The 15775-nt window shown below is 37.6% G+C and overlaps 2 protein-coding genes and 4 non-coding genes across 7 annotated transcripts; all 6 read right to left on the reverse strand.

Annotated features, from left to right (window-relative positions):
* Positions 1–1132: 1132 nt before the first annotated feature.
* hspa8 (heat shock protein 8) lies at positions 1133–5424 on the reverse strand. The gene is made up of 9 exons (XM_067432490.1): positions 5286–5424; positions 4328–4537; positions 3911–4116; positions 3514–3666; positions 2720–3275; positions 2317–2519; positions 2028–2226; positions 1718–1950; positions 1133–1617 (listed from the first exon to the last, which is right to left on the reverse strand). The coding sequence occupies exons 2-9, from the start codon at positions 4530–4532 to the stop codon at positions 1423–1425; spliced, it is 1950 nt and encodes a 649-aa protein (XP_067288591.1). The 5' UTR covers positions 4533–4537; positions 5286–5424; the 3' UTR covers positions 1133–1422.
* On the reverse strand, positions 2588–2683 carry LOC137063212 (small nucleolar RNA SNORD14). The gene has a single exon (XR_010901350.1). It is a non-coding gene; the product is annotated as a small nucleolar RNA SNORD14 (small nucleolar RNA).
* LOC137063213 (small nucleolar RNA SNORD14) lies at positions 3347–3442 on the reverse strand. Its single transcript, XR_010901351.1, has one exon. It is a non-coding gene; the product is annotated as a small nucleolar RNA SNORD14 (small nucleolar RNA).
* On the reverse strand, positions 3759–3854 carry LOC137063210 (small nucleolar RNA SNORD14). Its single transcript, XR_010901349.1, has one exon. It is a non-coding gene; the product is annotated as a small nucleolar RNA SNORD14 (small nucleolar RNA).
* Positions 4192–4287, reverse strand: LOC137063214 (small nucleolar RNA SNORD14). Its single transcript, XR_010901352.1, has one exon. It is a non-coding gene; the product is annotated as a small nucleolar RNA SNORD14 (small nucleolar RNA).
* A 2804-nt stretch (positions 5425–8228) lies between the features above and the next one.
* LOC137062480 (cytotoxic and regulatory T-cell molecule) lies at positions 8229–14105 on the reverse strand. Of its 2 annotated transcripts, XM_067433350.1 has the most exons (12): positions 14027–14105; positions 12982–13131; positions 12738–12890; positions 12502–12618; positions 10997–11155; positions 10521–10619; positions 10170–10244; positions 10023–10061; positions 9261–9332; positions 8936–9073; positions 8751–8837; positions 8229–8652 (listed from the first exon to the last, which is right to left on the reverse strand). In XM_067433350.1, exons 1-12 carry the CDS (start codon positions 14076–14078, stop codon positions 8492–8494), a joined length of 1302 nt encoding a protein of 433 aa, XP_067289451.1. In that variant the 5' UTR covers positions 14079–14105; the 3' UTR covers positions 8229–8491. The 2 variants fall into 2 exon arrangements, with proteins under 2 accessions (XP_067289451.1, XP_067289452.1); XM_067433351.1 differs by lacking the exon at positions 10997–11155.
* Positions 14106–15775: the final 1670 nt, after the last annotated feature.

Raw genomic sequence — 15775 nt, forward strand, 5'->3', positions numbered from 1 at the left:
GGAGGACCCAGTTTAAAAAAAAATCCTGATATAGGCTACATAAGGAAAAGTTATGGAGTAAAAGGCTTTAAAAGCAATGTTAACCATTCATGGTGAGGCTATATTAAAGCCCTAACGATTAGTTGAGACTTGTATATAACCCAAGCCTATTTGACAGGCTAAAAAAAAAAGGAAAAAAAGGAAGATCTATACTACCTCAAATTCAAATTGAGGATTTCCCCCACTTCACCATTGCAGACTGAATTAAGGGTAGTTAAGATGTCACTGAAAAATTAAGTCAATTTACTTCTCTTCAAGTCATTCCAAACCTGTATGAATTTCCTGTATGGCTTCCTTAGCATTTTCACCCCCTACCAGGGAAACCAATGGGGTGCAGTAACCATTTATTTTCCCATATTCAAAACATCTCGTTTACAATAAATATTCATGTTCGGAGGCCATGTTTTAGATGTTACGTTACTTTCTTGGCAAATTGTGACACTTAACCCTGCACAAATCAAATTTGTAACTGCAACAAAATAAAACTTGTTCTTAAGTGTTTTTCCTCCTACATGTTCTTTTTTTCCACTCATTGTTAAAAACTTTAGTATAATACTATGCATTTTTCTTTATTTAAAGAAACAAACCAATGGATTGTTTTCAGTTTGTTTCTTTTGATATAACTATGGCATGCCAGTCACTACAAACTGTTATAAATACAAAAAAAAAAAAAAAAAGCTTAGTATGTCTCGTTTCTAGTCCAAACATCTAAATTCTTACAAATAGTATTTACTAGACAAAATTAATTGTCTTGAAAAAAAAGTTAGTCCAAATTAAGTTTTTGCTTCAAGCAAATTAATCTGCCAATGGGGTGAGGAAAGTGATCTTAAACTGAAAACAAGATTTTGCTTACCCTATTGGCAGATCTTTAAGCAAAAATGTTTCTTAATGCAAGAATGATATTTTGACTAGAAAGGCATTTTTTGCAGTGAAGCTATTCAGAACTTCGTTCAATGTAAATTGGAATCGCAATTTCAGGGAAATAAGTGACAATTACGATTTGTCATAATTGTACAGCCCTAACTCTGATGGTTTAAATTAAAGGTCAACCTGAATTACACTCATCCACACAAGTTAAGAAAAACAGGCAGCATTGGGAATAAGTCAATTTTATTCATTTCCTTCAAAGCATTGAGGCAGTTGGAAAAGTCTTATGAAATTCACATTTCACAAGTCGATAAATAGGTTGTGCAATGTAGGTAGAAAATCTGTTCCCTGTGAACTGGAAAGTGATCCCTTAATCCCCTTTTTATTATTAATTGCAACAATCACTCTGCAAGTTGAAGTCAACTAAAAGTCACAAAAGTAACGTTTTAGGAGTACAACTACAGAGGGCAACAGTAAACATTGCTATGGAGGTAGCAATAGTGGCTTTGGAATGGCTTAGTCGACCTCCTCAATGGTTGGGCCGGAGGATCCACCTCCTGGAGCAGCACCAGCTCCTGGGAAGCCACCGGGCATACCTTCGGGCATTCCACCAGGCATGCCTCCTGCACTCTGGTACAGCTTGGTGATGATTGGGTTGCATACTTTCTCCAGCTCCTTCTGCTGGTGCTCAAACTCTTCCCTCTCGGCAGTCTAAAACAGCCCAAAGTCATTTTTGGTTTGTCAATGCAAGTTTAGAAAAGTAACTAAATTGCCACATGATTGAACAGGTCTCAACTGATGGAAAACTTACCTGGTTCTTGTCAAGCCAGCTGATGACTTCATTGCACTTGTCAAGGATCTTCTGCTTGTCCTCATCACTGATCTTGCCCTTCAGTTTCTCATCCTCAACAGTGGACTTCATGTTGAAGGCATAGGACTCCAGACCATTCTTGGTAGACACCTTGTCACGCTGCACATCATCTTCAACCTTGTACTTCTCAGCCTCCTGCACCATGCGCTCAATGTCCTCCTTGCTGAGGCGGCCTGAAATAGATTGTTAACCTCTGAGGTGGACAGAAAAATACAAATGAAATATTTTCGTACTGAAGAGAAAGATTTACCTTTATCGTTGGTGATGGTGATTTTGTTCTCCTTGCCAGTGCTCTTATCAACGGCAGAAACATTCATGATGCCATTGGCATCAATGTCAAAGGTGACCTCAATCTGGGGAACACCACGAGGTGCAGGGGGGATTCCAGTAAGCTCAAACTTGCCCAGCAAGTTGTTATCCTTGGTCATTGCACGCTCACCCTCATAGACCTGAGAAGGGGAAGGAGAGAAAAAAAAAAGTCAGATATTCAAGGGAGCTTGCTGAGAAAAACACTCAACACAGAACTACTTGGTACCCACCTGAATGAGCACACCTGGCTGGTTGTCAGAGTAGGTGGTAAAAGTCTGAGTCTGTTTGGTTGGGATGGTGGTGTTACGCTTGATGAGGACGGTCATGACTCCACCAGCTGTCTCAATTCCAAGGGACAGAGGAGTGACATCGAGCAGCAGCAAGTCCTGAACGTTCTCAGACTTGTCACCAGAGAGAATGGCAGCCTGGACAGCTGAAACAGAAATGTGAAAAATAAGAACCATGGGCAACTTGAGAAGGCCAGGTAGCAAATGACAATGGTCGCTCAGACATCCAAGGAAGGTGCTTGGGCCATCTTTGGTTTTTCAACCTCTGGTGGAAACTACGAATGGAAAGGAATCAACTTCATCATAGCGAGTGAAAAAAAAGAACAAAGTTTGCAAATTAGCTCACCTGCTCCATAGGCGACAGCTTCATCGGGGTTGATGCTCTTGTTGAGCTCCTTGCCATTGAAGTAGTCTTGGAGCAGCTTCTGGATTTTGGGAATGCGAGTGGAGCCACCAACCAGGACAATGTCATGGATCTGAGCCTTGTCCATCTTGGCGTCACGGAGGGACTTCTCAACTGGGTCGAGGGTGCCACGGAAGAGGTCGGCATTGAGCTCCTCAAAACGGGCCCTGGTGATGGAAGTATAGAAATCGATGCCCTCATAGAGGGAGTCGATCTCAATACTGGCCTGAGTGCTGGATGACAGGGTACGCTTGGCCCTCTCACAAGCGGTGCGGAGACGGCGAACGGCTCTCTTGTTGTCGCTGATGTCCTTCTTGTGCTTGCGCTTGAACTCTGTGATGAAGTGGTTCACCATGCGGTTGTCAAAGTCTTCTCCACCCAAGTGAGTGTCTCCAGCAGTAGATTTTACCTCAAAGATGCCATCCTCAATGGTGAGAATGGAGACGTCAAACGTGCCACCACCAAGATCAAAGATGAGGACGTTCCTTTCAGCACCAACCTGAAGAGGAATAAAAGATGTAAGTATCTGAACAGCCATCAATAAGTTGTACAACCCACAAGACTAAAATTTCGCTCAGACATCCAAGGAAGGTGCTTGGGCCATCTTTGGTTTTTCAACCTCTGGTGGAAACTACGAATGGCAAGGAATCAACTTCATCATAGCGAAATTAAAGATAAAAAGAACTGAATGAGGTCACCAGTTCATAAAGCTATTTTGACATGCAAGTTTAACTAACCTTCTTGTCTAGGCCGTAAGCAATAGCAGCAGCAGTAGGTTCATTGATGATACGCAGAACATTCAAGCCAGAGATGGTTCCAGCATCCTTGGTGGCCTGTCGCTGAGAGTCATTGAAGTAGGCAGGCACGGTGACCACAGCGTTGGAAACAGTCTGGAAGGAAGGACAGTCAAGTTAAGTAACATGTAAGCAACAACGTTATGGAACAAAAGCCAATACTAAGTTCAACTAAAGCATAGTGCATTTCGCTCAGACATCCAAGGAAGGTGCTTCGGCCATCTTTGGTTTTTCAACCTCTGGTGGAAACTACGAATGGTAAGGAATCAACTTCATCATAGCGACGCACAAAGTGAAAAGGAGAGTTCAGAGCTACTTGACAAACTAAATGAACACTCACCTTTCCCAGGTAGGCCTCAGCAATTTCCTTCATCTTGGTGAGGACCATGGAGGAAACCTCCTCAGGGTAGAAAGACTTGGTCTCACCCTTGTATTCAACCTGGACCTTGGGACGGGTATTGTCATTGATGACATTAAAAGGCCAGTGCTTCATGTCAGACTGAACAACGGCATCGTCAAACCTGCGGCCAATCAGACGCTTGGCATCTAATGAGGACAAGAAATAAGTAATGTTTTAGGCAATATAGATGTTTGAGTAACTCGAACATCTTTGCAAAGATTACGCTCAGACATCCAAGGAAGGTGCTTGGGCCATCTTTGGTTTTTCAACCTCTGGTGGAAACTACGAATGGAAAGGAATCAACTTCATCATAGCGAAGATTTTTTTGGAATTAACGTTATTAAAACAACTACTTACCAAAGACTGTGTTGGTGGGGTTCATGGCGACCTGGTTTTTCGCGGCATCTCCAATCAATCTCTCTGTATCGGTGAAAGCTACATAGCTTGGTGTGGTCCTGTTTCCTTGGTCATTAGCGATGATTTCCACTTTTCCATGTTGGAAGACACCTACACAGGAGTAGGTGGTCCCGAGATCGATACCAACAGCTGGTCCCTTGGACATTGTGTCTGGAAAAACAATTTATAAATTAATAAATTGAATCAGGTGCACTGAAGTACAGAAAGTGATCCTTTTTAATTAGCCAACATACTGCTGAGAAACCGCAAAGCCAGTACTAGTATAGGAGCACACGGATATGAGTCAGACCACGTGGTATGAGCTTCTGGAACACTCGATGGTCATAAACTGAATTTAGGATCACACTGATCAAAAACAGCACTAAATACGGTTTCAAACCTCTTCGGTTACTTCACTAAATAAGAGCATACATTCTAAAAGGGAGGGAAAGCGACATAACTTACCCGGTATTGTGTGGCCATGTATGTAAATCTAGTCAAAGATTAAGGCCGGTTAAGGCGCGTGATAAGATTAACGTTACTCGAGGGGCCATCTGCGGTTTAAAATTAACGTATTGTTCTCACAAATATTTTGCCTGTAGTAATTACACAGAGTAGCTTAGACTAATTTTTCGTCGAAAAGGGGTGGGGAGGGGGAATTAAAGCAGACTAGGAAACTGAAACCACTCTAAATATGCAATTCAACGGTATTAATACACAACAAACAAAACAAAAAAAACACGGAGCCATTGATAATGATTCAGCAAATCTGAAAACATTCGATATAAAAAAATAAATTCCAGTTCTCTATTGAGTTGTATCACAAAGAAATGGTAACGCCGTGGTAGCAGAGAAGCTGTTTTTACTGAGATTGATTGGATAATAAATATAATCGAGAAAGATAGAACAAAGACCTTACCAGGCTGGAAATGACCGAGATGAGTGAAGATGCCGGTTGGAGAGCTGGAATGGCGACAAGCTGCCTCGCCTTGCTTTGATGAGAGACCGGGCGAATGTTCTAGAACAGCATATATTGCGGCGGTGGAGCCAATCAGATTTCAGATAACTCGACTTCAACCCACAAGAACCTATGTAAAAGCGTAATACTCCGTGTAGCCACGCCCACCTGAGAAGAAAAAATCCAGACCATCCCCCATCAGGTTTGCCGCAACCGCCGCTTTCAATGCGGAACAGTTTGTCCTCCTGCTGCTTATGAACGAAATTCACTAGAAATTCGACGATGATACACATAAAACACCAATGCTTGACAAAGGAGAAGGTGTCGCTTAGTATATTACGCAAAAATAAGCACATAAATATAATAAAACAATTACAAATGTAGTATTATTATATAAATCACCCTGGTTTGCAACTGTAAGGTCGCGTGTAGTCAAATATATCAATCATTACATGTAATACCATTTGTAATAGAGATCGAGTAGAATATAGTTTTTTTAAACTATATAACACATCTTTGAATATACAAGATATTTTACAATTGGTTGGTAATACTGTGCTTCATTGTTTGGGTTGTCGAATAGTCTATTTATCCAGAAAAGGAATATGAATGAAACTAAACGATAGTAAACGAATCAGAGGAACTAAACTATTGCACAATACCCCAGTAGGTGGCGATACGAACGCACAAGTAGAAACACACATTTAAAAAAATGAGGAAGTGTCCACAACATTTGATGGAATTCACTGAACACAGAAAACTCACATCTTAGGCGCTAAAAATCGTAATATTTAATGAATATATGCTTTTTAAAAGCCTAATCAATACTGTAGATGAAGTTACATAAAAAAGTGAGACAGTTTTGGGCATGTACTGTATATGGGCCATTCTACAGAATTGGTGCAAACTGCTGTCACACAACCAAAAAACACATTCAAAAAACAGTAAGTAAGTATTTAAATCTTAGATGTTTACTAAGCTCATTGTATTATCTATTGAAATCAACTGTAATATTTAAAAGGTCAGCTTAATATATATATATATATATATATATATATATATATATATATATATATATATATATATATATATATATATATATATATATATATATATACAAATAAATATTTTTGGGGTACATTCAATTGGGAGGTGGCTGTCCCAAACCTTAACTCCCTAAATTTAAACTTATTAAATGATATTGTTATAGTTTTAGCAATTCTTTTCCATAGTTGTTTTTATATTCAACCAGTAAAAAAAAAAAAAAACATATTTTCTTTGTAAATATGGACACTTTATGTAAAAAAAACACATAGTGCTGGGAAATCAATTACTTAAATAAAAGTTTGTGTTTACAATATATGTGTGTGTGTGTGTGTGTGTGTGTGTGTGTGTGTGTGTGTGTGTGTGTGTGTGTGTGTGTGTGTGTGTGTGTGTGTGTGTGTGTGTGTGTGTGTGTGTGTGTGTGTGTGTGTGTGTGTGTGTGTGTGTGTGTGTGTGAGTGAGTGTGTTGTGTATAATTATTATTATGTAAATATGTACTTGCACACTTCATGTATATTTTTAAGAAATATTTGCATGTAGCCTATTTACTGTGTATATATATATATATATATATATATATATATATATATATATATATATATATATATATATATATATATATATATATATAATTTATCTGATAAATATTTTTTTTAATATTATATAACATATTTTAAAAAATATATATACATACGTGTGTATTTATATAGACATAATAATTATACTTTTATTTTGGATGTGATTAATCGATTGCCCCGCAAAAAAAAACAGCAAAAAAATAATAATATGTCCCATGTTTTCATGTCACTATCGAAACACTGTATGTTTTAGTCCACTGGCTGGGACTGATTTAACTATAACTCTACATTTTTTATCAGGAAATATTCCTGTAGAAAGAGTAGAAAGGGCCCATCATTTTGAAGTAAATGTGTTAAAAAGTCTGAAAATCTGTGTATAACTTTAAGGAACATCACTACCAAACATCTTTTTTTTCTGTAATCAAGCAACTTTTGGGGGGTTATTCCATAAAATGTAGTAACCCGGAACTGTGCTAGCTAACTATGTGCGGATTAGCATCTTTGAACTAGACTCAAAAGTATCTAAAATTGTCACTACCGAAAGTCATGTGATTGTAGTGACAACAGTTGGTAATTACAAAAGGGAACACATACAGTAATCCTTTATTTTGAGGGGGGAAAACTGTTTTTTTTTAATTCTTTTTTTTTTTTTTTTTTACAGTTATGCAAATCATTAACTATATATATGTTTAAAATTCTGTAATGTGATGTGGTCACTACCAAAACTGTCACTACCAACTGAATTATCAACTAAGATGTTATGGTGTTTGGTTCACACAAATTATTTCTTCATTTTGAAATCAGTATGATAAACTTATGACTTTTACAAAGAAAGATTGATTTCAAAATATAACAAATCTCAAAAATTACACTTGAAATATTGTTAAATTGTAATTGTTATGGATTTACCTGAGAAAACAAAATTAAATAAATTAGCAAGGTAACAATTTACTTACAAGGTAAACAAAATCTATAACCCTTGTTAATAAATTATATATCACTGCGTTTCGGAAGTGAACATTTTAGAGAGAGGAAAAATATTCCAAAACTTTCTGAAAATACAATGCATACATTCGTGGAAGAAGAAAAGTGGGATTTTCAAGATTCGGACTTTGAACCAATTCTGCAGAATGGTCTGTATATCACATGATAAATATTCACCAAGCATAGCATCCGCATGTTACATAAAATAGAGTTTTATTTCATACAAAAACAGTTACTGTTCATAGAAGAGAGACATAATGACTTTTGGGAGAGCAGCAGCCATTTCAGTTTAAATCAAATGGTCATGCAGGCTTATTCCAGTTTTATCATGGGAACACTTTAAAGTTTTTAAACAGTAAACAACACATTATAATAAAATACTTATTTACATTCTGTATAAAAAAAATAATGTTAACCAGCAACATTGTAAGAACAGCTAATAATATATACAAAAAGCCTACATTCATCATCTTTTATTATCAAGTGAGCACCATTGTTCGTAACAGAACTGCAAAATCAGTTCAGTCTCTTATGAGGATTCAGATACAGCTGAATTTTGCTCTAAAGTTCGGTCTCCTTGACACAAGCGCCGTCAAGTTTGTTACAAGCTGTTTTTGAACTGTCTTGTGTTTCAGTGATCACTTCAATCGTGGCTATTGGATTTTCTGTATTCCGTGACAATTCTTCTACTTTGTATTCTGTGAAATTTGAGTTCCAGAAGCCTATAAAATCAAGAGAAACAGGAAATATTAGTACGTTTTATAGACACAAACGCTTATGTGGTTGATCTACCAGATTAGATGTTTTAATGTGGTTATACCTTGTTTTCTCCTCTCCTGAGACTGCTTTTCTTCATGACTGGCTTTTGATTTGCTGCTTTCCACAGACTGGTCTGATTCTTCATTCTCTGTTGTAAAATCAGATTCAAATCAAAAATCACAGCTAAATATGGAATACAAATTAAGTTTGAATTAAAGTATAACTATATAAATAATCTTATATTACCTTTTTTCCAGGCTATATGTGCCCTTCGCAGTCTGATGACGAAGAAGATGACCACAATAAGTAAACATATAATAAGGCATGTGACCAGCAGGATCAGCAGTGGTGAGCTTTCCTTACGATTGTATCGTTTGTCAAAACCTGTAAATACACAACGTATAAAATTAGCATCAAATTACGTCGGATAGCATCACAAACGCATTAGAAAAAAGTTGTTATCACTGAAATCATTAATAATGTCCTTTACATGTTGCTTTGATTAAAATTTTTGATGAAAAGACAGAAATTTTGTTTCAATGAAGCATTTTAATTGTTATGAGCTTCACACCTTCTAAGTTGGTGCCATTTTCGGTCAGGAATCCTCCAGGTGAATTGGACTCGGAAGAGTTTATGTTTTCTGCTGTAATGCAAAGGTAGATATGAGATCAATTTCAAAACATAGCATAAGCTGGTAGTGAATGGTGGGCTATATCACAGGGCCGTAACCATAGACATTGAGGGGTCAAGTCCCCCCGAATAGTTAGAAATGGCCAAATTGCCCCCTAATATTTGATATTGTTTATGCTGCTCTGCTGTGCTCCATTACACATCGTTCTGTTTGTTGCTATAGGATGACAAAAGTAAATTATTATATTTATAAATAGCGCTCATCCCTGTCAGAATGAGTATGGCCAATCAAATCAAACTGTTTACAATAAAAACGTTCAGCAAACAAAAGTAATATCAAGTGATGCAAACTACTTTAAAAATGTCACTTGTCTAAATTTTACCATTTTGAATTGAAAATATGACATTATTTGTGTGAATCATAACTGAATTGATGTGACAATATGTATTTTTACATATTAGGCAGACGAAAAGAAAAGTGAATGTGTGTATATTTGAAAATATATATAATTTTTTCTAACTTAATCACTGGAACTTTTACTATTCTTATTTTTTTATTTCCTTAAATCCTTTTAATGCTTTAAACATGTAATTCCTTTAAATAAACCAATAAGTAAAGCCAATGACCCCAAGGATATGGTTACGGCCTACCTATATCATGCTCAATATATCATCATTGTGAAATTATTGTTGTATTACTTACTTGTCAAGTTTATATCTGTTGCTGTTGAATGTTCCTCTTCTAAAAGAGATCAAAAAGCAAATGAGTTAATCACAAAGCACAAACACCGACGGACTTACACAAAACATACATTAACTGTGTTTTATCGTGCAAAAATTGCATAATTACCTTGTCTGTGGTTTGTGGAAGTGCTGTCTCCTGTTGGGAGTACTTCAGTGTTTTCTGTCGACGACTCTACGTGTGCTGTGATCAGAAGGTGTATTTGTTAATCAGATATCCTGCATAGAAGTGACTGTATGTAGTATGCAAAAGCTACCCAGTAGGTGGAGGCAGAGAGTTATAAGGAGCAGTTTCCATTACGCGATTAAATGCGAAGCCCTTACACAAGAAAAAGTTTCTGCTTTTATTTTTATCTAAGCTGTATTTAAAGCTCTTTTGAGATCCCATGTTGTGTAACTGGTGTGATGTCACATATTTCAATACGTGTCCACACGTCATGAAATTAAAATAAACATTCACCTGTACTGCCGATGGCAGGAGCAGACGTGACTGTGGTCGTCGTCTCAGTTTTTAGCACACCTCTACTGCTGGAATACCTTGACGTGGAGGCCGTAACAGCTGTGAAAACACAATAAATCAAAGACCCCATTAGACTGTTTGACTTTTCTGACTTTCTAAAGTCTCTCTGGATGAGGAACACAGCCTGTTTGGTTCACAGAAATAGCTGACTTCCCTGACATCATGTGACTGATCACTCTAATGTGGACCACACATTCACTTAAATAGGAAACTACCAAATACTCTGAAGTGTAGACTAACTTTCCCTGTGCAGCACAGCCAAACAAAATCCCCCAATCTTTTCGGTTCCCTTTTCTAATAATGGCTAATGTCGTCTATGGCAAAATGCTCCTGTTTTTGGTCACATGCTTGGGAAATCAGTGGTGGCGGTGAGGTGTGTGCAAATATGGTGGAACGGTACCATTTGTGGTACTTACAGTGATTTTCAATGATGATAAAATCCAACACTTGTTTTGGGAGATCTTTGTGTTTTGCCAAGCACATCACCGTTGCATCCCTGATATGAGTTTTGATTGTTAAGATGCTAACTGCCAATGACCTGTTGGATCTTCCCTCCCGTAAGGTATTGGGTTGAGCTGTTAGGGCAAAACAGGGCATACATTTTATTCAGTAATTTGTGATTTTTAAATACTCTGAGAAGCACCCTAAATTTACTATTGATACTGTTGTTTACATGTATCCTTAGCTGACTTGCTTCAGAATATATTGGTTCCTCTATTTTCACGAGGTATTTGTGACTTCGCAGTGTGTGAAATGTCAATGAGGCATGGGAATTTATGTCAAAATATGCTTCTCTTTTGAAAGAAGTGTCTTATGCTAACAAAGCCTGCATTCTAATGTACTGATGGTGGTCGAGAACATTATTTCATATTGTTATCAATGTTGAAAACAGCTGTGCTGCTTAAAGATATAGTTCACCCAAAAATGAAAATGAGTCCATGGTTTACTCACCCTCAAGCCATGTATATATGACATTCTTCTTTCAGACAATCTGAGTAATATTGAAAAAAGTCCTGGCTCTTCCAAGCTTTATAACAGCAGTGATTGTTGTTTTGTTTATGAAGCCCATAGAAGTGCATCTATCTCTCATGTAACTGCTCCACACGGCTCTTGTGGGTTAATAAAGGCCTTCTGAAGTGAAGCGATGCATTTGTGTAAGACTAAATATCCATGTTTAAAACTTTATCAAGTAAAATATCTAGCTTCCACCATCGCCTTTCATATTCAACTTACGGAAAAAGTGTAGCGCCTCTCACAGTTCAAAATGCTTACGTTACATCTGACGACATTGCACACTAGTTACACTTTTTTCAGACCTGGCGGAAGCTATAATTTACTTTATAAAGTTTTAAATATGGATATTTTTCTTACACAAACTTTGTGTAAGAGGCTTTTTGCTTTAGAAGGCACTTCTAAAGTAAAGAAGCTTTAGAGAAGAAGCTTTGCCACTTTGCTTTAGAAGGCTTTTATTAACCCTTCGGAGCTGTGTGGAGCAGTTATATGATGGATAGATGCACTTTATGGACTTCAAAACAGAAACAACCATTAATGCCATTATAAAGCTTGGAAGAACCAGGACGTTTTTAATATAACTCAGACTGTATTTGTCTGAAAGAAGAATGTCATATACACTAGGATGACTTGAGGGTGAGTAATTATGGGCTAATTTTCATTTTTGGGTGAAATATCCCTTTAATATTTTTGTGGAAAATGTGATACATTCTTTGTTAAATAGAAATATTTTGCACCATTATAAATGTCAATTATATTTAAAAAAATAAATAATTTTAAAGCATTCCTGCTGATTAGAAGTATTCATTTGGGTTTTTTTTATATATCTTTTAGGTATAGGCCTACAGTGCACACAGTACGGGTCAAAAGTTTGGAAACTGTCTGCCCACTCACACTTCTCGTAACTTACCTTCAATTTCAACCCCACTGATTTGCCAAGAGAGTTCAGGTGGGTTGCCATTCGCTGCCACTGAACATTTGAGGATTGTTTTATCTTCATACTCAGCCATGTCTATTTTTGGTTTTCCTGTGACCAGATAAAAAAAATATATCTCATTTCATATTCCATTATTCATATGCAAATCATTTTAGTCATATATTATGCATGCTTTCAGAAAAGATAAGTGATCAAATATTAATATTTACCCAAAACTTTGACTTTGAATCTTTTTGAAACGACTTTATCTTCATACAGTATGCATCTATAAAGCCCTTCATCGTCGAAGGTAATGTTGGACAGGAGTAATGTATTTTCGGAGCTGTTGAAAGTAAAAACGCTGCTCCTTGAATCTCGTAGACCTGAATTCAACAAAGAGGAAATGTGTTTGAAATCAACATGTGTTTTCAACGGTTTTCACAAAATATACAGTGTTTCCTCGATGATCCTCACCTTTGATGTTGTTGAAGAACATAACATGACCCTGTGGATTTCTCCACTCTATGTATGCATTCTCACTGAAATTTCTTCGAGGGCATTTCAATACCAGTGTGTCTCCTTCTGCCACTGTAAGATACTTTGTTGCCAAACATTCTCGTATGCCTGTTCAAAAAGAAGAATAAGTCAGTCAGTTTAACAAAACCTTTCGACCTAAGACATTGATCAATGCTAAATACAGTCAAGAGGTGGACACGTTTAATGGAAGAATAGTAGGTTGATGGGGGCAGATAAGGCCGCAGAAGCCCTACGCTCGCTCTGTTCTGACTCATTTCTCAGCGCTTTTGAGCTGCGGCTGAAAGTGAAAGGGGGCTACATTTTGCATTAGAGAGGAAAAGTGACTGCTGTAAGTGGTCTTTTATTTGCTTGTGTGGTTCGATCTTGCAGCAAGAGAAAATTTGACACATAAAGCGACATCGTGCTGGAACAGGAAACAGTGGTGTTAAAACGTTACTCACAGAGGTCTAAACATATAAACCAGATGAAGTTATAAAGTGGGCGACATGGGGGTGTGATTTTCTTTTTGCCATATGCAATAAGCCTATAAAGTGCATATGTATGTGGGAGTTATAGTACAGTAAAACCCATACAGTGCAATGATTCAATTAACTCAATATTTATTTTAATCACCTTTGAACTCATTTGTCATTTTTTAAATATGTGCAATATATTCACTGATACTTTCTTTTATTATTTAGGCCCGTCATCACTGAAAAGCTTCACTGCTATGTTGATACCATATTTAAGAATAAGGTGAGCAAACTTAAAAACTAAAGTTATGTTATTTAACCCAACTATTTAGTAATGAATTAAACAAGTTGCACAAAAAATCATGTGAAAATCTGAAAGCACTGGGATATCGGACCACATAACCTTCACAAACATAATCACATACCCATGCAAAATACCTGCAGGTAACAGGTACATTCACAATCTAGCCAACCAAGCCACTTTGTTAACTTAACTTAAGCGTTGTAAATAAGAAATTTGTTTCTCTTACCTCCTACGATCAACGTGAGAATGTGAATAACAAAGGCTGTTTTGATCTCCATTCTGCTCGCTCTTGAACTCTGCAGCTCACTTCCTCTGCTTTGACTCTTTTAAAGAGGGTGGCTTCCATGACATCATGAAATGTCATGGTCTTTCCCCCTACGTGAATTTATTTATGAAGTTTCAGGGGCATTTCGGCCAGAGGCTGGTTCTCGTTGAGAAAATTCACACTTACCACCTTTTGACCTTTTTAACTCGAATCTTTTCGGTCAAATGATACGTCTAATTAATTCAAACTTAAATTCAGTTTTCCAACTTAACAATTTCATTTATGAAGGTTCAAATAATAAAATATAATATATGTAATTTATATGATATATAAAAATAAAAATATATTATATATAAATATTTTTCTTAAACAAATACAATGGTCAGGCATAACATTATGTTCCTAATATTATGTTGGTCTCCCTTTTGCTGCCAAAACAGCCCTGAGTTGTTGAGGTCTGGACTCCACTAGACTCCTATAGGTGTGCTGTGGTATCTGGCACCAAGATGTTAGCAGCAGATCCTTTAAGTTCTGTAAGTTGTGAGGTGGGGTCTCCATGGGGGACTTTTTTGTTCAGCACATCCCACAGATGCTCGATTGGATTGAGATCTGGGGAATCTGGAGGCCAAGTCAACACCTCAAACTCGTTTTTGTGCTCCTCAAACCATTCCTGAAGCATTTGTGCTTTGTGTCAGGAGCATTATCCTGCTGGAAGAGCCACAGCCACCAGAATACCGTTTCCATGAAAGGCTGAACATGGTCTCAGCAATGCTTAGGTAGGTGAAGCGTGTCGAAGTAACATCCACATGGATGGAGGACCCAAGGTTTCCCAGCAGAACGTTGCCCAACGCATCACACTGCCTCCGCCGGCTCGCCTTCTTCCCATAGTGCATCCTGGGGCCGTGTGTTCCCCAGGTAAGCGACGCACACACACCCGGCCATCCACGTGATGTAAAAGAAAACGCAATTCCTCAGACCAGACCACCTTCTTCCATTGCAGCGTGGTCCAGATCTGATGCTCACGTGCCACTGTTGGTGCTTTCGGCGGGGTCAGGGGTCAGCATGGGCACCCTGACTGGTCAGCGGCTATGCCGCCCCATACGCAACAAACTGAGATGCTCTGTGTATTCTGACACCTTTCTATCAGAACCAGCATTAACTTTTTGAGCAGTTTGAGCTCCAGTAGCTCGTCTGTTTGATCGGACCACACGGTCCAGCCTTCGCTCCCCACGTGCATCAATGAGCCTTGGCCGCCCATAACCCTGTGGCCGGTTCTCCACTTTTCCTTCCTTGGAGCACTTTTGATAGATACTGACCACTGCAGACCGGGAACAGCCCACAAGAGCTGCAGTTTTGGCTTCTAACACATCAACTTTGAGGAAAAAATGTTCACTTACTGCCTAATATATCCCACCCACTAAAAGGTGCCGTGATGAAGAGATAATCAGTGTTATTCACTTCATCTGTTGGTCATAATGTTATGCCTGATCAGTGTACATGCCTGTGTGTGTATTTATATATACATAATAATTATACACAGTACACATATATTAAGTAAACATAACGTTTTATTTTGGATGCAATTGATTGATTTGTCAGTACTAAATATAATATATAATATAATATGATAATGTGACACTGAAGACTGGATAATGCTAAAAATGTATCTTTGATCACAGGAATAAATTATATTTAAAATTATTTTAAATT

This window comes from Pseudorasbora parva, chromosome 23 (genome assembly GCF_024679245.1).
Source record: "Pseudorasbora parva isolate DD20220531a chromosome 23, ASM2467924v1, whole genome shotgun sequence".
Taxonomy (NCBI): Eukaryota; Metazoa; Chordata; class Actinopteri; order Cypriniformes; family Gobionidae; genus Pseudorasbora; species Pseudorasbora parva.